This window comes from Siphateles boraxobius, unplaced genomic scaffold, assembly GCF_051911475.1.
Source record: "Siphateles boraxobius isolate OS27281-9 unplaced genomic scaffold, OSU_SipBor_1 76, whole genome shotgun sequence".
In the NCBI taxonomy this organism is placed as follows: domain Eukaryota; kingdom Metazoa; phylum Chordata; class Actinopteri; order Cypriniformes; family Leuciscidae; genus Siphateles; species Siphateles boraxobius.
The window spans coordinates 1,175,682-1,201,054 of record NW_027509204.1 but is presented as its reverse complement, the minus strand read 5'-3'; the positions used below and the strand labels follow the sequence as shown (position 1 = coordinate 1,201,054).

Sequence of the window (25,373 nt, the reverse complement as noted above, 5' to 3'; positions counted from 1 at the left end):
AAGTGCTTTAAATATATAATAATATTTTAATTAAAAGAATAAAAAATGCATTAAAATAACAATGGCCATGCCTTTCAAACAAACAAGGCATAAAAATACAACCCATTAATAAACACAAATCCAAGATGTTCTCAGCACAGTTTCCTACATTTCCTTCTAAGTCCCTCTGGAGACCAAACACACAGCAGGACTAGAGCAGTGTGTTCTCGCTCCTCTCGACCTATCAGAACAAACGGTCTCGGTCTTCACATGGACAACTGGAAACTGGCATCATGCGGTAAAGCCAGAGCATCAGCACAGCAGAAGTCAGGTGTGTGTGAACAGGGTCTCCAGGTGTGGCAGTTGTGCTACGGAAACACAGCTGGGCTTCAACCGCAGCCCAGTCTTGCCACAGAACGTCCTCTGGAAATCCTGAAACACAGAGGACATTAATGCAGTTTAATACAACAAAACAGAAATAAAACAGATCAAATGTATAGAACAGGTGTAAACACCACAGTTTTAAGAATGGTGATGGTTGTAAAATACTGTTAATCATGATTATAACAATTATTGCACAAATAGAACAGAAACAGGGGGGGGGCGGTTATTGACAAGCGGCAACATTCTAATCTGAAAAATGAAGCCTACCCGGAAGTGAGAAAAACTGCAATACACCGAAAATCCGCTGGGGGCAGGTCCCAAAAGTGAGCAAATGTCCATAGACCCCCATGTTAAAATGTCCGTTTTCACAGCATAAATTCATGTTTTTACAGGTTGGACTTTTATTGTATTTTTCGATAGGTTCCGAGTGCCTCACAACTGTGAGGGAGGAAAAAATTTTTTTAGATTGTATTTAGATATAAAATGTATGACAATAAGGGCGTGGTTAACTTTGATTGACAGCTTGATTGACAGCTGATAATGGGCTGCGCCGAGTGGAATTCCTGAAATTTGACGTCTCGGCCATGATCTGACAACACATCATACCACCTCTGTGTCCTTTCTGAACATTTGTATTGAAATATCGTACATAAAATGCTCTGTTGCTCTGCTATAAACTGCACTAACGTTAACCGACACCCGGCGCGAATTATGCGTCTATTCGCACTGACTTTGTATGTAATCTACTCGCGCAAATAATTAAATCCGCGTTCGGTGTGAACACACCTTTACAGATAGCTGAGGCTGCCGCTGCTTGACTGAAGAGGCTCAGTCTCACACAAAGCCCGCCCTTTTACCCATATACCGATTGGCCAGAAGGTGGGCGGGGTTTGGATTTCCCAAGATTTTCAAAGATGGCGCCGCCCATACCCCCCATAAACGGCCTCAAAACCGTTATTCAGAAAGTCTATGGGTGACGTCACAGACGATTTGTCCATTTTTTACAGTCTATGGTTATTATCTCCAAATTGATTATTTAATTGCAAAAGACATGCTTTACCTGCCTGATAAATTGTTATTTGCATAATGCTGGTCTGACATCATCCCGCGTGGCAGGTCTGAACACTGGTATCAGGAGCATCTAGGGTTGTGCCAAACTACTGTACCAGCTGAGAATCGCCCCGCTCATAAATATGCCATTTATGTGAATCGTGTAGATCCCATGAGGTTTTTTCGGGACATAAGATTATTTATTGCAGTTGTAATTTTGCAGTGCAAATTATTTAATTTGATGGGTAACAGCCCTATAGTGTCTTATTATTATAGCTGAAATTATTGATCAAATGTAAGAATTTGACATGAAAGATGATGCATACATTTAATAAGGTAATAAAAATTCTCTTTATAAAAATAACACTCTGGGGTAAATATCACAAATATGAAGATTTAAGTAGCCTACGTAAAATCTTTAAATATTGCTTCAGAATAAATATATTTACACTACCAAAAAACAGGGATTAAAGTTCTACGACGGATTTCCGTAAATTGCAGCGAGTCTATGACGGATTTCCGTCAATTGCAAGGTTCCCGTCTGTCCTTAATCTCTTAAATTCACTTTTCATAATTTTAAGGCCGTAAATAGGCTTTCATTTCTCAAATAGTGTGATAAATGTCTTAATTTTAGTTTGAATAGGTCTTAAATTAAAGAAAGGCGAGGTGTATTCACCCTGCTGAGGGGGATGTGATAAAGCCTGGATTGGAGCGAAAGCAAGTTCCTCTCTCCACTCTAAGCATTCTGTAATCACTTCGCTTATGGGCCAGTCCGGGGTTTGGTTTTGGAGAAGTGCATGTCAGGCTAGGCTACAGCTGGTTTGCTGTGGTCCGAACCAGAGCGCGTTTGTTCCCGGCGCCCACCGCAGCGTTGGTCTGGTTTCACACTCAACTGGATTCTATCGAACCCTGGTGCGTTTGCGTGCATATTACGCCATCGCAAAATTGCACGGCGCATGATAGAAAACAGAACGCGGGTCAATATTGGCCGTTTCTCAATACCAAGTACGCAAACTTCGGACTTGCATGTAGCGTCTCGGAGCAACATGCATGTACACATACAGTGAAGAGAATGCATAGTAAAATATATAAAGAATATTTTATATATTTTAGAATATATAACATTACACAACCCTGTCTCTTTTTGTTAAATGTCAGTTTTAATGATCAATAATATCCAGTAGAAAAGTATAAGTAGCCTAATAGGTAGGCTATAAGAAGCTATACAATGAGAAATAAAGCAAACAATTCAGTCAAACATTAGTCAGCTCTCTAATAGGCTAGAAGTTAAAGTTAAATAGCCTAAATATAGAAAGTTATGAAACTTCATTTTGCCCTCAGCCAAAACGATTTGCCATGGAACAAACTATATATTAATATAATTTAGCATTGTTTGGTCTTATAAGATAAATAAAAACATGCACTGAAAAGTTATGTGGATGGTTGATTATTAGTCAAGCTAAGTAATTTTTTTTTCATAGATTAAAATAGCTTTTAAAATACGCAAACTGGCAATATTAAAGCGGTTTAAAACATCTCTTCTTAAAACGCTATTGGTCTCGACTATTTAAATAAAGTTAAAGGAATATCACTTGGCCTGAAAAATAAATTTCAGTCAGAAGAATTTTTTCACTTTAATCCCTGAAAAAATCCCCCCTCCCGTACATACAATTTGCTATTTACTGTGCCTGATACGACCAAAGTCCTGTACAGTTTAATGCAATTACAATTACATAAATAATCTTTTGAGACTAATGTTTTAAATATAAAATTCTGGATATAGAAATATGAAATGTTAGAAAAAAATAAATAATAGGCCTTCTTTAAAATGTTAAATTAAAACCACCAGTTGGTGGCAGCAAGTCTTAATGATTGTGTCACTGGATAATTTATTCAAAATGAATTAATTCAGGAACAAAGCATGTGACAGTTTTTATGAACGGCTCACCGAATCATAAAACCATTCAGAAACTAAACACCGCTGTGTTTTGCTCGGAGAAGCACAGCGATTCTGGCTTTGTTAAGAACTAAGGGTGTCACGATTTCGATTTTAAGCAACCTGTGCTTAAAAAAAAAAGTAAAAATCGAGAATCGAAGCGAACCGTGACCTTAGAATCGAAAATGTAATCGAATCGAGGATTTGGAGAATCGTGACACCCCTATTAAGAACTATTTTCATTGTCAATATTGATGTTTTTGCTTTGAATTTGTACAACAGTTCAATAAACATTAAACATTGAACATTGACAAAATAATCGCATTTGAAGGCAGGAAGGTCCCGGTAATAATGCATAAATGTATAATATAAGGCAACGGTAACTCAGTAGTAATGACTCAAGTGTCACTACATATTTCTAAAGGAACTACTAACTATTTGGATCAGTATTATAAAGTGCAGATCATGGGAACACACGAGTTATGACTAAACTGTTACCAAATTACTATTATTACGAATTACTAGTAAAAATCTCAAAAGTTTATGACAACTTAAGTCAATATTAGAGATGTATCAAGTTTTCACTTTAGAAAACTGATACAAATAATAAGTAGTTCCTTTAGAAGGATGTAGTAACACTTGAGTCGTTACTGGTGGGTAAATACCATAAACTAATCTTATGTATAAAATTATTATATCAATTATGTATTATTCATGTAAATTATGAACCCGTATATAGTAGTTCTCTGAGAGGTATGAAAGAAACAGTAGTTATTGATTAGCTAATAGCGAACTACCACATTCAACTGAGTGCTATTATTTACTAATGTGTTCATCAGAGTTTCTTCTTAGTTAATAGCAGTTACTGGAGTGTTAATAGTGCGTCACTCATTTGTTCCTGAGTAGTTATTCATTAATGAAGGAACAGTATTATAAAGTGTTACAGCCTTTTCTACGATTAAGACAATGCATCACCCGTGCGTTTCCCATGATGCCCCGCTGACAGCCGTGCAGACCCGGAACAGTGTGTGTGAGGGCACCTGTTTAAGGCAGTCTCCGTGTATTTCTTGTATGTATTTGAGGAAGGCGGTGGTCCACTGCAGTGTGGTGGCTTTATCAGTGTCAGCGTAGCAGAACGGCACCAGCAGGTTCAGCTCGTCACAGCACAGACGGATCCTCCTCCTGAACAGACACACACACACGCTACACCTCTGAACCTGACACTGAACGCAGGAGCATGTGAAGCGTATGTACTGCTGCACACCACCTGCGATCGCGCTCCTTTCTGTTGTGGACTTCTCTGCGCTGAGTGCGGTCCATGAGAGGTCTCGTGCGCTCTCGTCTCGCACAGGACACATCGGCACACGTCTTCCAGTTCTCCGAGCCCTGCGTGACGTGAGACGGCCTGAGAGCCCGTGTCCGAACACGCTTGACGGGACGAGCAGCTTTATTCACCTCGTCTTAGGAAACACAGCCACAACAAACACAAACACATCTCTACACATCTCACAACACTGATCAAACTCATTATTTACTCGCTGTTATGACTTTCTTCCTTTCATGGAACATAAAATGAGTTTTAGTTGATCAGGTAGACTGCTCTTCTTTATTTTTACATACAAAAATCTGTTCTTAAATTATGACATTAAAGTCCAAGTGAAGTGGCTAAATGAGCTCTTGAGAAATTATGTTTTTAATTTGGTTCATCCAATTGCTCTTAAACAGTAACTAAATAATAATTTAAATAGTGAGCCAAAAGATTTTCATAAATTAAATGCAAAGCTGGTGGCGTTTACTGATCTAATAAATGATGATCTTTACCTTTACTGATCCATCAGGAAGCCTCCGAATTTTTAAACAGAACTAAAGATGAAAAGCCAAGTATTTTGGTTCAATCTTGTTGCAACCATTGCCAGCACTAGAGTGTTATAACAGGTCTTTACATCCACATGAGCAAGACATTCATGATGCTGTGCAGCGAAGGAATGCACAAATCAATTCCCACTGTTTGTGAACAGCGCTATACAAATAAAATTGCTGCCCCGCACCTAACAAACACAAACCGTGTTAAAACTGAAAGTGAGAAGAGATAAATACTGAAACCCACAGGACACATGAAAAATCAACACACTCCTGGTAAACCAGTTGGTTTTTGTGGTGTAAAAATGAAACAAAGATAAATCATATCAGATCTTTTTCACCTTTAAAATGTCACTGCATAGGTTGTCATTTTTTACATTTTAGATATAAAAATAAGAACCTAAATGACCTTTTATAATTGGGTATGTGGCTGTTTTCAGATGAACTAATCGTGAAGCTCGTGTGAAATAGTCCTCACCTGCCTTCACTCTGATGAACTCCTAATAAACCTCAGCTGTTCTGATAAGACGTGGTTTCATGCTACTACAAAAGCCATGGTTCATCCAAAGAGCTCACAAAGCTTCAACCAGATCTCACTTTTGAAAGGTATCGCTCAGACGAGGGCTACAAAGAATTAGGCATTAGAAAAACCTGGAACACAGTGAAGCCAGGCATCAACAAATGGAAGACTTTATCAAGAACAGGGCATGCTGGTCAGGGACGCTTTAAAGAGGCCTACAGCAGCATCAAACAGCTGCAGCTCTTCCTGGCAGGTGCATATATGTGGCCACTCTTCCCGTACTTTCTGGGCTGGCACGACACAAGCCTTTTCTGACTAAAACACATCCAAGCCCAGCTAAATTTGCAAAACCATATCCAGTCTCCCAATGGGAAAATGTGTTATAGTCTGATGAGACCAAGATTGAACTTTGTGGCCCAAATTGTAAAAGGTACAACACACACACAGAACATCAGAACACCCATTTCACGGTGAAGCATGGTCATCATGTTTTACGCCTGTTTCACACATGCTTCATTTGCAGTGCGTATGCGGTGCATATTTCCCCGAGAACGGGCGAGAGCGTTCACACTGCACGCGGATGCGTATACAGCAGTGCAGCGAACGAGTGTAGTTCTGCTGCACGCACTCAATTAAAGTGACAGCGCATGGATCGTGGTAAAAATGTATCAAATTCATCATTAATGAAAATGTAGTAATCTCACCATGAATGCACTTAATTATATTATACCACTATTGTTCACAGACATCTTTTTACTTTAAGCCCGGGGTAAAGCAAGGAAAACTACGACCTACACCTTGCCTTCACAGACGCTGAGGAGTGAGGGGAGGATTATAGGATGACAGGACACTCATTAATTACACTTTATTCAACAGGAAGAACAGCACGTCATACATTATGCTATGCGCAGTCCTTTCAGTTTCGGTTTTCAATCCGATCAAGTGTTTACATGTTCTCTCGATAGGATTAGAAAAGGAATAAACCGACCCTTTCAATTCGATCGAAATCTCATTCACATCGAGCTCATTAGGATCGATTAAGGTGTTTGCATGAAGGCTTTTTAGTCCGATTGATCCGTCAATGCGTTTACTAACGAATAATTTGGTTGCATGTAAACATAGCCTGTTGCAATGAGCCTCTTGTGAAGCGCACTTATTGGCTGTGCCGGTGTAACACCGAGAACACAGAGAAAGTCTCGCGACCCCTATAGAATGACCCGCGACCCGACCCACTGGTTGAGGAACACTGAACTAGTGTGTTCATTACAAATAACTACATTTGTAGCTTTAATAATGATCAATTTCAGTCAGGAGCAGTGACTCTTCACTTAAGACATAACAGATTGTTTGCATGAATACACGCATAGACAGATATTGTGAATTAGGCTACTGTAATCCGTGTGTACAGTCTTGGTCAGAATTAATGGCACCCTTGGTAAATATGATCAAAACTGGCTGTAAAAAATAAATCTGCATCGTTTATCCTTTTGATCATTCATTAAAAAAATTGCCAAAAATCTAACCTTTCATTTAAGAAAAAGAATTGAAAGTGGGGGGGAAATCAAATTATGAAATAAATGTTTTTCTCCAAAACACATTGGCCACGATTATTGGAACCCTTTTATTAAATAGTTTTTACAATCTCTTTTTTTAAGATAACAGCTCTGAGTTTTCTCCTATAATGTCTTATGAGTTTTCTCCTATAATGTCTGATGAGTTTGGAGAACACCTGACAGGAGATCAGAGACCATTCCTTCATACAGAATCTCTCCAGATCCTTCAGATTCCCAGATCCATGTTGGTGCTTCTCCTCTTCAGTTCACTCCACTCATCAGGTCAGGGACTGGGGCGGTCATGGCAGAAGCTTCATTTTGTGCTCCGTAACACATTTTTGTGTTGATTTTGATATTTGTTTTGGATCGTTGTCTTGATGGAAGATCCAACCACGACCCATTATAAGATTTCTAGCAGAAGCCGTCAGGTTTTGATTTTTTATCTGTTGATATTTGATAGAATCCACCATGCCATGTATTTGAACAAGAAGTCCAGGACCTCCAGGAGAAAAATATGCCCACAACATTAAAGATCCAACGGTACATTAAATTGTACACATGGGGTACTTTTTATCCTTGTGTGCACCAAACCCATCTAGCGCGTTCGCTGCCAAAAAGCTCATTTTTAGTTTCATCTGACCACAGAACCCTGTGCCGTTTGAAGTTCCAGTCATTCTGACAACTGAATATGCTGGAGTTTGTTTTTGGACGAGCGAGGAGGATTTTTTCTTGAAACCCTCCCAAACAACATGTGGTGATGTAGGAGTTGTTTGATTTTTTTTTTAAATAGGCTTTCAGACCCCAAGTCTCAAGTAATCTCTGCAATTCTCCATCTGTGATCCTTGAAGAGTCTCTGGCCACTCAAACTCTCCTCCTCACCGTGCATTAAGGCAATATAGACACATGTCCTCTTCCTGGCAGATTCATAACATCTTTAGTTGATTGTAACTTCTTAGTTATTGCCCTGATGGTCAAAATGGGGATTTTCAATTCTTTAGCTATTTTCTTACAGCCACTTTCTATTTTGTGATGCTAAACAATCTTTTAATGCACATCAGAACTATATTCTTTGGTTTTACTTTACTTTTAAACTCCTGTGAAACAAGAAGTCATAGCTAGACAGTTTCATGTTCCTGGTCACCCCAGTGTGCTAAAAAAGGTAAACATTAATGGGAATATACTTCAGAGATATTTTACTCGTAAAAAATTCTAGGGGTACTGATAATTGTGGCCAACATGTTTTGGAAAAAAACATTTATTTCATAACGTGATTTCCCCCCCCTACTTTCAATTCTTTTACTTCAATGAAAGGTTAGAATTTTGGCAATTTTTTGAATGAAAGATCAAAAGGATAAACGATGCAGGTTTATTTTTTACAGCCAGTTTTGATCATTTTTACCAGGGGTGCCATTAATTCTGACCATGACTGTATCTGACCATTCAAGGGCAATGCACGCCACTAAAGAGAACTGAATTCGGGATTGCGCGCTGTCTGGGGTCTTTCTGCGCGCACACTTCGGGTGTGTGTCAGTCATTAAGATAATTTTTTATTGCTTATTGCGCTTTATAACTCTTTTAACATCAAGGACGTCCCGCACTTGCTCATGCATGTTCTATTCGTACGAACCGAAGCATCAGACGCAAGTGCATTGCTTCCTGAGGACACTTTTTAATTAATATATAATACGAGTTCTTTATTTAGCCTACAAAAAACAGAATATCAATATGTGATACGTCACCATTTTGGTGTCTGCATTAAATTAAATTTACAAAAGTCATTTCATATATATAAAAACAATGTTAAATGCAAGTAACGTGTCTATTTTAATATTTCAAATAACTTTTATGGAAATAAAAAAGCCAAAAAGTAAATGCAGACCCAGTAGCTAGGCTGGCACTCTTAAAGCCCATAAACACTAAGAACAATAACTATAATCGTCTGGATCCGGGCCGTATCCGGATCGGATGGTGGACCTGAGCCTAGACACGACCACAACGCATCCCTGAAGTGTCAAATCAAACATAGCCTAAATGCCTTGCCCTTGTGGAAGGTAAAATCCACTCTTCAGACCTTTTACAACAAGTAGAAAACATGAAGATATCAGAAAAGAGATCGATGGTCTCTTTCCTGCTCGTGTCCCACATCCTCTCAAAGCACAGAGCGGTGGCTATATCACGCGTCTGTGTGAGGAAATATAAAACTAAAGTAAAAAAAAAAACAATAGATTTAACTATATATTATTTAAGTTACCATTACTGATATTATTTCAATGCTCTACAGGCTTTAGTGTGTTATTTCTTTGATGGAATTGCTCAAATAAAAACTTTTTTGCTCAAATAAACACTAACTCTTTTTTTTGTAGAGTTGTTACTTTTTTAGTGCATATTTAGTGCTTTTTTGTTTTTCATTATTGGAGCTTGGCAGCCCCTGATGGCAGTATGGAAATAAGTATTTTGTGTTCAAATGACGAAGGAAAGTCTATAGCTTTGGAACAATATGTACGTATTTATAATAACAATAATTTGCTGATAAGTTACTAATTTGAATAATAAATCATTATTAATGTTTTTTCTCTGTTTGAGTGAAGAACTTTAAGGAGCCTTACTCTTCAGTGTGACAGCAGTTTGCTGGTCAGCGGTGTCAGTGTATATGACAAAGGGAGCTCTCATCACCGACTCTGAGCCTTTATCTGCCCTGAAACTCACAGTCAACTCTGTAGGGACGAGCAGCTCCGACTGTTGAACACCCTCCAATAGAGGACACAGGAAATCACTCATTACCAACAATAAACAGCAGAACTCGGTAACAAACCAATACTGAAGTGCATTTGAATGGCATGAAGATAAGCACCTACAGTTTTTAACAGATGTCCTCCGTACGGATACGTGCCTTGTATTTTCACCATCTTGTCTGGTTTACTCCAGTTCTCTATTTGTGCATGTGTGGATATTCCTGGAGTGTTCGTAGAGTGACAATGCACCGATACAAATCTGGAAGACAAATTATGAAATCATGTCAAAATTGATTTAAAGCAGGGATTCTCAACTTTTTATATCAGTCCCTTTGACCTAAAACAGGGTTTCTAAGTTTCAGCTAAAAGCTAATATTTTATTACATCATAAAATGAAAAATAAAATGAAAAATAAATAGGGCAGCACAATTAATTGAAACAAAACTGAAACCGAGATATGTCTCAGTGTGATTATGCGGTAGCAAAAGCCTGCGACTGTCTCCATTGTTGATGTACAGGTGAGCAGCTCCTGACCCGATGCTTCAGTGTCTCGGGGCGGCTCGGCTCGCAGTCAGATCTATAGGGCTGTGTTGACCATTTATCCCAGACAGAGCGGTCATCAAACTGCTTCACAAACAGTCTTTTCCACCTCATAGTATCATTGTTTCTGAGCTACAATAGGCCTAGATCAAATTATCATAGTATTGCTTGGATAAAAGTTGAAAGTTCAAATATAAACACTGATGTCTACGATATCGATCAAAATAGAGTAAATCAGCTTTGATAGAAACTTGGCACTTAAAATAACGCATTTATCGATTCGATTGTTTCGGCACCAGGTGAAAACTCACTGAAATAACCTGTTGTCCTGGTTTATACGCTAAACCAATAACCCGACAACGCAAGTACAAGATTTTATTAATAAATCAGTTTATTTACCAGTAATGCGGTCAAAACATCGCCTTACCATTTGTGTATCTGACTCTGAGTATGATGTTAAATAAAGCATTAAAAACCGATGAGTAGGGCTGCACAATTAATCGAATTTCTAATTAAGATAACGGATACCACGATTACGTAATCATTCAAAGCCGCAATTACAAAAAAGTCCAATTACATTACTCTGTGAGCTTAAGAGATGTGTTTACAGCAAGTTACATTGTGAGAGGCGAATCACAACTACTTCAGAGAACCCAGCACAATAAGTGTACGCTAAAAAACCTCTCAGGTTCAACCTCTCTCACCTCAGAAAACCAGACTTCCTGTCTTCCTGACTCTTCAATTGCACACACAAGTGCGGCGGCACGTGCTGTATATCGACTCACTATATATAAAGCGCAAAAGAAACTACAAGCCTGCAACGTCGTTACGTTGTAAATGAGTAAGTAACGACATAAAAGTAAAATACCAATAAATCACGTTCCTGGTAGATCATGTGTTGGCTGAGCAGGATTCACCAGCATTACAGAAACATCCTAACTTTAGAGGATCCCATCTTATCTGTTCAGTAACCTTGGCAATTTCAGTGAGGACCTGATTTAGGACAAAAGCTACTACAAAATTACATTTCTTAAGTGCATAATTCCCAACTACAGATAGGAAAAGGGTATTACAGAAGCATCCTCAAAAAACGCCACAAAAAAAAACTAAAAACTGTCTTAATTCTAGGACAACCCCAATGGTGTCCTAACTTCAAAATTATTTGAAAGTAAACTGTAAAAATCACATAATAATAGCCCTGTCTGAGAATGACGACACATTTATTAATGATACAAGAGGAAGAACAGTGATGTTTGATGGTGGAAAGACTGTGAACACCCAAATAATGTGCTGCACTTTGATGACAAAACACTGACTAATGATTACAGACTCCTATGAAATAAAAGGATTAGGCTTTGCCTTTTCTACCAAGCTTATGAAAACTTCACTTAACGAAAGCACCAGTGTGGCGAGCAGGACGAGGCCGAGGGCGACAGATGATGAGCGATCTCTCACGGACCAGAAGGGCTCCAGACTAGCTTTTTGCCTTGGTTGCACTGGTGCGCCTAACTTTTTTATTTAGATAGATTGTAATCAGCGCGTTCTTCCACAGCGGCGCCAAGCACGTCAGAACCATAGACTGTAAAAAAATGGTCAGAACAAACAGAAGACAGGGTGTGTGTGTGTGTGTGTTCATCTGAGCCTCATTGGTCTGTCACTGCTCGTCAATGTCAGAATATTTGAGATGACTAATCAAATCAAAGTAGGCGGGCTTTATGTTCGCAGCGCAAATTTTAGTAGAGAGCGACTCATAGACAGGAGCGACTCGACGCACTTCAGTTTACGGTCGGTCAAGTGCGAGAAGATGTAAGTTGCTAAACTAAACATTTCCAATTTGACAGTTTTTTTTAGGTCATTAATGTTAAACGAATCACAAAAATAATCAGGCAAACTAATAAACTTTTGTCTATTTTCGCCATTTTGAACTGAAAATAGACCTGTGACGTGACTCATGTAAATGTAACCTTAGCCTAATAATTAGTTTACTGTCATTGTGAGGGGACAAGACACATTAACCAGGGTACCTGCGGGATCTTAAAAGCATTGAAAAATAATCTCAAATTAAGGCCTTACAAGCCTTGAACTTGGTATACAAAGTCTTGGATTTCGTTACAAAAGTATTATATATTTTTTTATTACTAGGATTGAGTGCACCTCGCACTCCACGTCATAGCAGAAAGCGCGAAAGCGTGCGCACCATTACTATGGTTACTAGGCAAGTGAGTAGTTACAGAACAAGATAGTAACGTTAGCCAAGCGTAGTTTGTCGTCTGAAATAGGAAAGTTTCAGTTTAATCCGATGTGGCCACAAATGCCAGAATTCAATAATTTAACCCCCAAATCAGAGCTTTTCTGTTAAAAGAACTTGTTTTCTACCCGGTCTTTTCAATAGTAGCTGGCAACCATGTGCGCGCTCTCTCTACACTGCTCAAGAAGCGCGTATGATCTGAAAACACTGACAAGCTGGAGTTCAGCAATCTTCATTTGAGATTTTCAACTTAAATTGAAGTGTCATTCAGTCGGTCTGTGTTCTGTCACGAGCCGCTTGCGCTGTTTGTGCCCTCAAAATGCAGGCTGATATCCAGCAGTGTTTTTAATGTTGATGCACTGTTTCCCGAATATCCACACGATTTCAAATGTGACATTTATTTTATACAACAGTTAAAAAACAAAACAAAAGGGTAACATTAAGTGATTTACTACATTTAAAACAGTATAGTCAGGCTTATTGCTCTATTTTGCAACGGAATCTGTGGCTTTCACCGAATCGTGAGATTCAATGAATGACTCGATGACACACATAAAGACAATGAATTACCACCACCTACTGGCGATTTAAATACAATATTTTTATTAATATTAAACGATTTTTAACATTGCCTATTTATTGACCATTGTTTTATTTAATGGATTATTTATTTTTTAAAGGAATTACAAAGGTAAAAAAATGAAATGGAAAAATTGATTAAAGGGGGCAAATATTGTCCCTTTATGGAAAAGGTCTGACTGGAGTCTAAGTGGAAGAGGGGTACGGCACTCTAAAAAATTGGAGAACCACGGATAATATTACTATCAGATGTTATGTTATTACCTTGACAAACTAAAAAGATATAAGACTCAAGTTTCAGTATTTGTCTAAATTTGTGTCAGGAGTTATGCAATTTCCTCCTGGAACCCCGACGACCCCCATACAAGAGTAGAATTAAAGTAAATTCCTATGTACACTACCAGTGGACTAACCTACACACAAATTCAGATACACAATATAAGAAATATATACGTTTTATATCAATATTCTATTCAATATTTTCAAACAATGTAAGTTTCATAAGACTGTAAAAACTATGTAAAAAAGTATATTTAATAGGCTACTCAATACAAAAGAGTTAACACAACTACAAGCCAACTATACTTTGAATAATTATACTTTTAAGTATATCTCGATCAAAAGATTGAGTACAAGTACAGGCCAAATATACTTGGACTTGTCTCTCAGTATAAGTCAAGTACACTTAAGTGTAATTTTAAGTATATTTCTGAGAAGTACATAAAGTATATTTTTGATCAGTATATAAAATGTAGACTGAATGTATACTTTCTTGTTTTTAGTTAAACAGAAGTATACTAATAGCACACTTGAATAAACTTCTTTTTCGCAAGGGCAGGCCTGGACTATTTTATGTTATGAAAAAAAAATTTGTGTCAACCATTTTGATTTCCGCCATAATTGAATTATGTATTTTGTATTATATCTCCTGAACCAAACTCGATAACACGGAAAATGTGATGTCTACCCCTGTGTTTTGATGGTCAAGGATTACAATGATACCATACACAACGTCATAAACTGTTCAAGTGAATAGTTACTGGTGAATTCCCTGACGTTGTGAGAAGGGTTACAATGAAATCACAGTATCTGATAGGGCTGGGTATTGTTAGGAATTTCACAATTCGATTCGATTTCGATTCTTGAGGCTTCGATTCGATTTCGATTCAATTCGATATTGATTTTTTAGCTTCGATATCGATTCAGTATTACCAATGTTTAAGAACAAATTGACCCCAGCATGTTTCCTGTCATTGTTTATTTAGCAGAACAAACTGTACAATATTGTACATGTGTTGAATACAACTGTAACAAACAGGTGCTTTATTAACACACCTCTTAAGTGCATGTAACTGTAATAGAAAGTATATTTCTTTCTTCCTATACATTCAAGTTATAAAAGAAATGTAAACAGAAACACAAAATATGCACTCATAAAAAAAGCACTTCGTGAGGCACACGCGCGCACGTTTGCACACACACGCAAGAACTCTCGCTCCCTCTCTGTCGTGCGCGCGCTACACGGTTTGGAGCTCGCAAGCTCTAGATTTCGGGAGATTTTAACTAATTTGCGGACATCAGGGAGCCGCTATCAATATGCGGGAGACTCCCGGAGACTTATTGTTGTTCTTATAGTCATTTAGGGGGGCTTAGGAACATTTCGGGGTACGGAACATTTCAGCCCCCCTAAAATAGGCCTAACGACGTCCCTGGTTGGCGGTGCAGGTTTGAACGGAGTGCAGCTACTGTCCGTCATCTTGCTGTTTTGGTAAAGCCCGTCTTGTACAACGCTGAACGCTCTCACTAGAGTGTTATCCACAGCGCCACCACTGACCGGTGGTCTGAATCGATTCATAGGATTTGATTAATCGATATGAGAGACCACAAACATGACGATGAAAATTCATAGATTTATCCGTTTAAAATAATCGGATTTTGCGATTTCAAAATATAACAGCTCCGATAAAAGGACAGTCCAACACAAAACTCGCTGAAAAATGACTGTGCACTGTTTTCCAGACTCTACATTGCCTGTCAGACCTGTGTTAGGAACCATCACTCTCGCTCCATGGTGGACTACGCTTGGGAAACAAGGCTGATCTGCCTAGAAAACCGTATAAGCAGAGGCCCAGACAGTGAGGTCTAAATCAGTTTATGATGATGTATATGGTATCATTGTAATCCTTAACCATCAAAACACAGGGGTAGACATCATCTTTTCTGTGTTATCATGTTTGATTCAGGAGATTTGATACAAAATGCATAATTTGGTTATGTCGGAAAGTAAAATGGCCGCCATGAGGCGTTTTTGTGATGGATTTCTGAAAATGTTCAGCGCCGCAAACTGTATAAGAGTACCAAGTTTAAAGTGAACATATCACCTCAAATTCTGCACATCACTTGGATTATGTACTTCTGCACGATATTGTGGATAATAGATGCATTACTGACGGTAACGATGTTCTGCTGTTGAAGCTCTCAGCCTCTCGAGGACAAATGTAAATAAATGAGCCCAGCACTCACATAAGAAACTCAGTTAACAACATCCTGCCAATAACAAATCTAAATATGGAGTTTTTATATTTTTAACATGATACAGTTAAGCAACCTCTCACGACGAGTGCTGTTTCCCTGAATACCATCATGATTGAAAATGTGACATTGATTTCATACAACAGTTCAATAAACAGTTACAATTAAGTCACTTACACTTTAGATTAGGGATGCTCTGATCGATCGGCCGGAGATCGGTATCGGCCGATATTCACATTTTATGACTCGATCGCTACTCACTAAACTTGGCCGATCTCACAAACCGATCACAATTTGATGAAGTCAAAACGTGAGAAGGTGCATGATGCGTGGGGACTTAAAGGTTTTGGCAGTCATGTCATCGCCGGTGTGAAATTACTATAATGTGTCGAGAAACAATGAAAAAAATTAGCTATTTGCCATGTCTGTTTCAGATGTGGCAGGGTGGGTTTGACCCCGCCCTATTATTTGTGGTTGTCACGTGAGTGATGTATGTGACAGCCTATTGGCAGCCGTACCTGGCTTATTTAAGGTGGAGTTCAGGTCGTGCTCGTGCACATGTACTTTTAAAGTGTGGATGTATTTGTTTTAGCCTGGTTATGGCTGGGATCGGTGCGACTTTGCTTTTGGGTGCAGGCTGTCTTTTACTACAGCTGAGGTGTGTGATCCGATGGAACCCCTGTGCATTTGTGGTTTGCCTATGGTGAACGAAGCTGTGAGTCACTGAATATTTTGTGGGTCTAGCGATCCACTACTGGGTATGTATATCTAACCACTTGAACATTATTAGGTGGGTGATTTTAAATTAATTCATTAATTTTGTCTGTTTTTAGTGGGTCAATCTGCTCGTGAGCGGTTCGTCTCTGTGGACTGCGGGGCAAATGCGCCCTAGACAATGCTGTTAGACTGCACTGTTTGTTCTGCTGCCATTTTAACTGATTGTTTTATATTTGTAGCTCTATATAAAGCTGGTGGCTTAGGTGAAGAGCGGCTAGTCTCAGAGCAGTCACTTAAAGTTTGACGTGCCAGTAATTATGTACATTAGCCCCACCTTTTGTAATATTGCCACCAGCAGTCTGTTAATTGTTTCTTTTTATTTCTTTCCTGTGATTTAATCTGTTTACTCTGTCCAAACAGTAGTTTTTCTTTTGTGTTGTTTGATTTGCAAAATGTGTTTTGCTCTGTTTTTGTTTCTAGCAGTTGGCTACTCCAAGGTGTGTCCAGGCTTGAATGGCAATGTGATGTAACGTTAAAACCTTTGGCTTACACAGCCTGGTTAACCTCTGTGGCCAGTAATTGGCCGCTTTTGACCTTCCTCGTATAGGTTGAATTGTTCTTCTATAACTTGATACATATGTCTGTGGCTAATTGTGAAATATATTATTGTGTTTTTGTTTCTTTCAGGAGCTGAAGGCCCCCGGTGTAGGGAAGCTAGCTGTATTTGCCCTCTTTGGTGGTGGTGTTTCCTTCACCGAGTGTTTTGCCGTTGGCACCTGCGTTCCTTCACTTAGCAAGTATGAGAGTGAGAGTGTTTGTGTGAGTGGAATTTGGTGAGTGGTGTGGTCTTAGGATACTCACTGCTCAGCTAGCTGCCCTATTGGTAAGCCTCAGCCTGAAAGTGTTTTTTTTTTTGTTATTTGTTTTTCTTTATTTTTTTGATGTGGTGCACACCGAAGTGGTGTAAACCCGTGCCCCCTGAGTCAACAGTTTTTTAGATATTTAAGATAATTATTGTTGCGAAAATAAAGTATTTTGTATTCAGATCCACGTCTCTTGTTCTCTGTAGTAGCGAACCTGTGTGTCTTAGGACATTACCCCGCTCAGGTAACGGGGTGGCGTAGTCTGCTCTCTAATTTTTTTCATTTCGTACACGTCTTGTGTAACTAACTTAGGACCCCCTGTGCACCAGCCCCGCCACACAAAGGAATCTCACGTGGAGGAGAATTGTCCTCCAGAGACATCGCCTTTCTGAAGAGTTGCTTCGCTCGCTCAGTCACACAGCGCCGCTCACTCAGAACGCCCGCAGTGACGTGCTGGTTAGGAAATATGTGAAATAAATTGGGCTGCCCGTGCACGACTAAAGTTTTTTTCTAGTTGACTAGTAGTAGTTCATTTAAGCCATTAGTCTAATCGCATATTTATATTAATTTAATTACTTAAATATATATGGGAGAAAATATTAAACCATAATGAGCGTTATCGTAATATTGCATATTCCGCATATCAAGCGCATGCATAAAGCTTGCAATAAAGAACCGGCAAAAGTAATGTTTAAGCAGCATGGTACATTTGAATTGTTTATTAATAAACTAGTGTTTTCTGGCTGCAAAGATACAGTTGGCGATGTTGACACCATCTTCGCAGTAGTGAACGCGCCTATAGAGAGAAATGCACACTTCATAAGGATCAGCCTACATAAGCAGAGAGTAGCCCATTTCTTATCGATTTGAATTTTTTTTTTAAAGCATTTCAAGCTTTCTATACGTTCTCAGGTCTGTGAGGCAAAGTATCTTATACGCTGAGTTGATCGGTTCATTTATGAGACGCGCTCCAGTTCACGCGCGGGCGCCTCCGTATCCTATATTGTCTGCTATATTTCGCTTCTTATTTATTAAATCCAGCCAATTGTTTGATGAAACATTGATTGAAATTAAGATACAATTTTTACAAAACGAAATTCACTTTAAGTTTTGTTTTGTAGAAAGCCTTTCTTTAATTAAGTGGCCGAAATCATGTCTGACCCACTCATCTCCTGATATATTGGGCATCTTATGATCTATCTTACCCATCTCATGCGGTTTCTTTTTCATATAATCAACATAGATGAAACTAAAAAAAGAAAATGATATTATATAAAACAAATATGAAATATTTACGTTTTTAAAGTTATATTTAAACGTCAGAACACTCCACTTTTCTCGTGTGTGGCCTGTACATGCATGTGTGCGTGCATAACGGGGAGGGGTACGGTTTTCGAATAATACCCAGCCATCTTCGAATATTATTTTTGCTTGAAATGCCCATCCCTTCTAATGAGTAGCCTCAAACTACTCCAATTTGCTCTTTTAGGAGTTTAAATTATTTATTTATTTAATTTTTGTCCTGCTCAGACTTGTATTGGACAAGGTTTAAGTTAGATCAGACTTCTCTATTTTAGGTGATTAAATGTTTGTTGTCTTCCACAGTTTACTATTGGACAATGTTTAATTTAACCTTGTGGGCTGCATCAGACTGCTCCATTTTGTTTGTATTTATCTTTGTCTTATATTAAGTATATTAAGCATCGGTATCGGGATCGGTATCGGCCGATCACCATGACAAGAAATCGGCTATCGGTATCGGCTGCAAAAATCCTGATCGGAGCATCCCTACTTTAGATGCAATATTTTTTTCTGTTTCAGCAACAGAAATAGTTATATTTCTCAAGTGGAACATACATTGAGAAGAATATCAAACAAGTTGTTTTTTAAGTCGGTGTTTGAAGCTGCGTTTGATTTTCACAGATGTCTGATTTGTGCTGTGTTCAGACCTAGAGACTGTTATTAGACCTATATGATTTTACTGATGTTATTATTTCTAATAATTTGTAATTGTATTGTTATTAGTGTCATTAAATGTTTTGTTAATGTGCTATGGAAACAAAACAAAATGCTGACGAACAACATTGTCGTTTTCATCTTAAACAATTATATAAGAATGATGCGTCTCTTTAATAACAAGCATTCTTGACAATTTGTGAATAGATCACCATGCAATTCTATTTGTTGTCGTTTTTAAAAACAGAGTCCTCAATCCTCATACGTGCGTGTCGGTGTGGTTATAAATAAGTGTGGTTATGTGATGTCGTTATGAATAGGGAAGGCAAACAATTGTGTGTAAAATTAATGTAATAATAATAATAATAATAATAGCCTTGAAATAATAATAATAATAATAATAATTTAATGTATTGTTGGGAAAACGAGCCAATTATCGTCTTGATAACATCACCATCGGCTCTGGCTATCGTCGATACACAATGCTATGCTCTATCGGCACAACGCTAGTGAGGGTTGCTCACTGATTGATGCCCACTGACGGACTTTAAAGGGCCATTACAAGCGAAACAAAAAGAAAAGAGCTCATACTTGAATTTTAGACCTTAAAAATGCATCCTCACTGTAACAAAAAGCATTTGTTGAAATCAAGCTGCAAAATGACTTTTCTCCGGTATAATCACACTTTGGTGGACATTTCCATCGCCACAGCAACACACACTCACACACGCCTACTTGACCTGGCGTGGTCCGTAGCGCAGCGCAGTGATGTTAGCGATGACGTTAGACTAGGAATGGGACGATTACCGGTTTCACTATTAACGACGATAAAATGTACTGACGGTTAGTAATATTGTTTAAAATTCAATTATCATTAAAACCGTGTTTGATTATCGTGATTTTAATAACTCACTATAAATCCTGTCAAGCCAGCAACAGTCTGACACAGGCGCGCAATGTTGGGGTTTTTCTTTTTCGAGAAGGAATGGCGGAAGGCAGTGACCGTGTTCGGGAGATTTTTCAGCCTTTTAAGAGGACCAAATCTGAGGTGTGGTCATATTTGGGCATTTACAAAAATCCTGAGGGAAACTTAATCGAGGATGGTCACCCTGTCTGCAGAACATGCACAAAAAAAGTCGCAGTTATAGGGGTAAACACTTCAAATCTGCCGAGTCGTCCTGTGTGACCATCATCCACTGTTGTATAGCGAACGGAAGGCAAGTTAACTTTGATCTCAATACTAAAACTACGTCTGGGAAATAATTGGGCACAAAATGTTGTTTTGTGATGAAATATTTTATCTCACTCACTTGACATAAAGGTGAAGCTTCCGCGAAGAAAAGATCGCAGCAAGTGGCTTTGAGCCAAAGATGAATGAACAAGTTCAAACAAGACTATTAAGAGAGACATTTAAGAGATAATAATGTATATTCCTTGTACACTTATAACACAGATTTTTTTTTTTACCACATAATTACGGGACATATTGAATAGAGATTAATGTCTCTATTCTTACCTGTTAAATCCGTTTTGTACAGCGTACAAAACTCGTCCAGACAAGATGATCACAACAATATTATCAAATTCTGTAAACAATAAATCAACTCTGATTTAATTTTCAATACAATCAAAAAAGGAGACGCAAGATGACAAGTTGTATTTGAATGAAATGAGAGAGCGCGTCTGTTGTGATATACATGGATGTGCGCGCTGTTATATTGTATGTTGCTATTGACGACAGTCATAAATGCTACAGAATAGAATCTTACTTTAAAAAGTGCATAGAGCTGCTGGTTTTATTTGTTGTTTGTTGATTCTCATATAAAACTTGTTGAAATGTTTTCAGAGTGAGCATCAGTTCTTTTTGAACACTTTCATCTTGTTTTAACAAAACCGTGATAATATTGATAATCACGATAATTTCGGTCACTATAATCGTGATATGAATTTTTCATACCGTCCCATCCCTACGTTAGACAGGGTAGCCTCAAGTGCTAACTGCAGTCAGATGCTCAGACGTCTAATAGACACAGATCGACACACGTCACAATCTGAAACCACGCCCACTGGGGCCGGCAATCCGGCTCTCTCCATTGACTTTGTATTGGGTGAAGCTCATTTCTGACTTGTATTAAGAGACAGAACAATGCATGAAAAATGCTTTGTGACAGGGTGTGCAGCAAACAAGCTAAAAACCTAGAACTTAGTTTTTATAAGCTGTCGACCCCAAAAAACGAGTGTTTAAGGAGACAAGAGTCACAGGCAATTGAGACAGAGCGCAACGTGTCATATTACTGAGAACTACAACGTAATCGGCGACAGGATATGCTAAAAATAAAAAAAACATTCATTATTTTTAACCATGTCAAAGGATTATTTCACCACGCTATGTGAACCTGAGAGGAGGAGGTATGAGAAACTGAATTGCATTGGTCTGTCAGTGCCCCTACTCCTTACCTTCCCTTTGCTGGAGGGATTATCCATGGCCCGACGTGAAATGCCCTGACATCTACAACATCAAACCACCAGGTAACAGCATAATTTAACCTACCTTTAACCTAACAAAGATCAAAACACATAGCTTGGATATCTTCAACCCTTAACTTATGTAATAATAATCAAAGCACATAGCCTCAGCTTTATGAAAGTTAAAGGGAAGCAGGGGTGCAGTTAATTATTAAAATGATGGGACAAGTTAGCTATTATGAAAACTAGAAGAAATTAGCAAGTTAGCTATTAGAAACTAATATTAGCTATGTGTGTTAGCAAGGTGTAGCTTGGGCCAATTGGTATTCGTACACTTTGATATTTACTACTTAATGAACTGTTTGTTAGAATTGACTTGCTGATGCTTCACGCCTTATTGCCTGTGTCCACTCTTGTCTCCTTAAACGCTCATTTTTTTGGGTCGACAGCTTATAAAAACTTAGTTCTAGGTTTTTAGCTTGTTTGCTGCACACCCTGTCACAAAGCAGTTTTTATGCATTGTTTTATCTTTTGTTATAAGTCAGAAATGACAAGGAGGCAGCTTCGCACAATACTAAGCCAATGGAGAGGGTTGGATTGTCCCCCCAGTGGGCGTGGCCTAGATGTGCTCTGTCTCTAATGGGGGGGGGGGGTCTAGCTCCACCCATTGGGCCCACTTTGCATTCGCTAGATGTAAGCTCCACCTACTTGCTCTGCAGTGAGCAGCCTCTCGTTTTTTTTTTACAGTTTTCCAAATATATTGTTATTTGTGGAAAAAAACAACTAAAATTACGAGTGAATAGAATGAAAGCACATTTCATGACCCTTTTAAAAATCAGTTATGTAGTGTAATAAGAGAGCTGTGTCACACAGGCAGCACGCTAACCTTTTCTCCAGGCAGACTCGTGCAGGCGGACTGGGTCGGCCCTCCAGCGGCCGTGGGCCCCTCCGGTGAGGCTCGTTGCCTCCGCCACACTGAGCTCTGTCCAGCACGGAGCCGGGCACCTCCACACCCCCGCCGGGGGTCGCCTCGCACCCCAGACCAGCGCCGGGCTGGTCCTCCAGCAGCATCCGCATCTCCTCCGCCGGCTCAGCGGACAGGCTCTCCTCCAGAGAGAAGCCCGAGCTGCCCATCTCCGGCCCCGGGGCCTCCATGTGGCTCTGGATCATGTGCTGGAAGTACTCCACCTCGCTCATCTCCATCAGGCTGAACTGGCAGCCCGGACCCGGAGCCGCTGACCCAGCCTCACACACCTGATGCTCCTCTGACGAGGCACAGGCCACTGATGTGCTCATCCTAAAACACACCCACAGGCTCAGGAACTCACTCCAATGAGCCATAACAATACATTATTTACTTTAATACATGTTATGTGCTGTAGACACTCACACTCAGACACTCACATGTGTTGTAGACACTCACATTCACACTCACACTCACAGACACTCACATGTGTTCTAGACACACTCACACTCACTCACATGTGTTGTAGACACTCACATTCACACTCACAGACACTCACATGTGTTGTTGACACTCACATTCACACTCACAGACACTTATGTGTTGTAGACACACTCACACTCACTCACATGTGTTGTAGACACTCACATTCACACTCACAGACACTCACATGTGTTGTTGACACTCACATTCACACTCACAGACACTTATGTGTTGTAGACACTCACATTCACACTCACAGACACTCACATGTGTTGTAGACACTCACATTCACACTCACAGACACTCACATGTGTTGTAGACACTCACATTCACACTCACAGACACTCACATGTGTTGTAGACACTCACAGACACTTATGTGTTGTAGACACTCACAGACACTTATGTGTTGTAGACACTCACATTCACACTCACAGACACTCACATGTGTTGTAGACACTCACATGTGTTGTAGACACTCACATTCACACTCACAGACACTCACATGTGTTGTAGACACTCACATTCACACTCACAGACACTCACATGTGTTGTACACACTCACATGTGTTGTAGACACTCACATTCACACTCACAGACACTCACATGTGTTGTAGACACTCACATTCACACTCACACTCACAGACACTCACATGTGTTGTAGACACTCACATTCACACTCACACTCACAGACACTCACATATGTTGTAGACACTCACATTCACACTCACAGACACTCACATGTGTTGTAGACACTCACATTCACACTCACATGTGTTGTTGACACTCACATTCACACTCACAGACACTTATGTGTTGTAGACACTCACATTCACACTCACAGACACTTATGTGTTGTAGACACTCACAGACACTCACATGTGTTGTAGACACTCACACTCACAGACACTTATGTGTTGTAGACACTCACAGACACTCACATGTGTTGTAGACACTCACATTCACACTCACAGACACTCACATGTGTTGTAGACACTCACACTCACAGACGCTTATGTGTTGTAGACACTCAGACACTCACATGTGTTGTAGACACTCACATTCACAGACACTCACATGTGTTGTAGACACTCACATTCACACTCACAGACACTCACATGTGTTGTAGACACTCACATTCACACTCACAGACACTCACATGTGTTGTAGACACTCACATTCACACTCACAGACACTCACATGTGTTGTAGACACTCACAGACACTCACATGTGTTGTAGACACTCACATTCACACTCACAGACACTCACATGTGTTGTAGACATTCACATTCACACTCACATGTGTTGTAGACACTCACATTCACACTCACATGTGTTGTAGACACTCACATTCACACTCACATGTGTTGTAGACACTCACATTCACACTCACATGTGTTGTAGACATTCACGTCTGGCTCCATTAGGTATGACAATTTTCACAATCTTAACAGTTCTCAATGGATTAAAGTCTAATTTTTTTTTTTGATCTCATTGAATATTCTGCTTAGCTCAAAGTATGTAACATTAGTTTAAATCGGTAAAATGGGTTGCCATTTCATGTTAACTTATCCTGCTTTTACAGTAACGCCAGTAACAATAACTTGCCAACTATGGTTACTATGATGGTTTTGGAGTGATTTATTGAGACAACAGACACATTCTCTTACAATTTAAACAGTTATCAAGGAAATTAATACAGTAACGTTATATTTAACCAAAACAGTCTTGCCGAAGGCCTCAACTTCCCGAGTTTTCCCGCCCTCAAGTCCCGGATTTAACAGCTGACCGAATCTATCACGACCATTAATACCAGAATTAATTAAGCACATAATGTCTCCGAATCGTGAGTCAAATGTAGAGAGTGACAACACCTCAGTGAATCCAGGTTATAACTGTTAAGTGATTGAGGACTTACCTGTTACTGAGCGCTGAAAACGATAAGCGGTTTGTCCCGTTAGTGACGTCACTCGCTCGCACCCCGCGGCCGGTCGGCTTTTATTTATTTATT

The 25,373-nt window shown here is 39.3% G+C and overlaps 1 protein-coding gene across 2 annotated transcripts; it reads right to left on the bottom strand.

Moving 5' to 3' along the window:
- Positions 1–6: 6 nt before the first annotated feature.
- On the bottom strand, positions 7–25,373 carry LOC143724577 (uncharacterized). 2 transcript variants are annotated; one of them, XM_077217741.1, is made up of 7 exons: positions 25,281–25,373; positions 22,802–23,212; positions 10,138–10,273; positions 9,889–10,030; positions 4,617–4,809; positions 4,390–4,531; positions 7–411 (listed from the first exon to the last, which is right to left on the bottom strand). In XM_077217741.1, the coding sequence occupies exons 2-7, from the start codon at positions 23,209–23,211 to the stop codon at positions 307–309; spliced, it is 1,128 nt and encodes a 375-aa protein (XP_077073856.1). In that variant the 5' UTR covers position 23,212; positions 25,281–25,373; the 3' UTR covers positions 7–306. The 2 variants fall into 2 exon arrangements, with proteins under 2 accessions (XP_077073856.1, XP_077073857.1); XM_077217742.1 differs by having other exon boundaries at positions 9,889–10,018.

Bases quoted from the DNA above. Each gene is read 5' to 3' on its own strand.
- LOC143724577 (XM_077217741.1), bottom strand. From the start codon at position 23,211: ATGAGCACATCAGTGGCCTGTGCCTCGTCAGAGGAGCATCAGGTGTGT. The intron at 10,031-10,137 runs GTAGGTGCTTAT...CCTCTATTGGAG, and splicing joins GAGGACATCTGTTAAAAACT to GGTGTTCAACAGTCGGAGCT. The intron at 412-4,389 runs GTGCCCTCACAC...TCTGTGTTTCAG, and splicing joins ACGGAGACTGCCTTAAACAG to GATTTCCAGAGGACGTTCTG.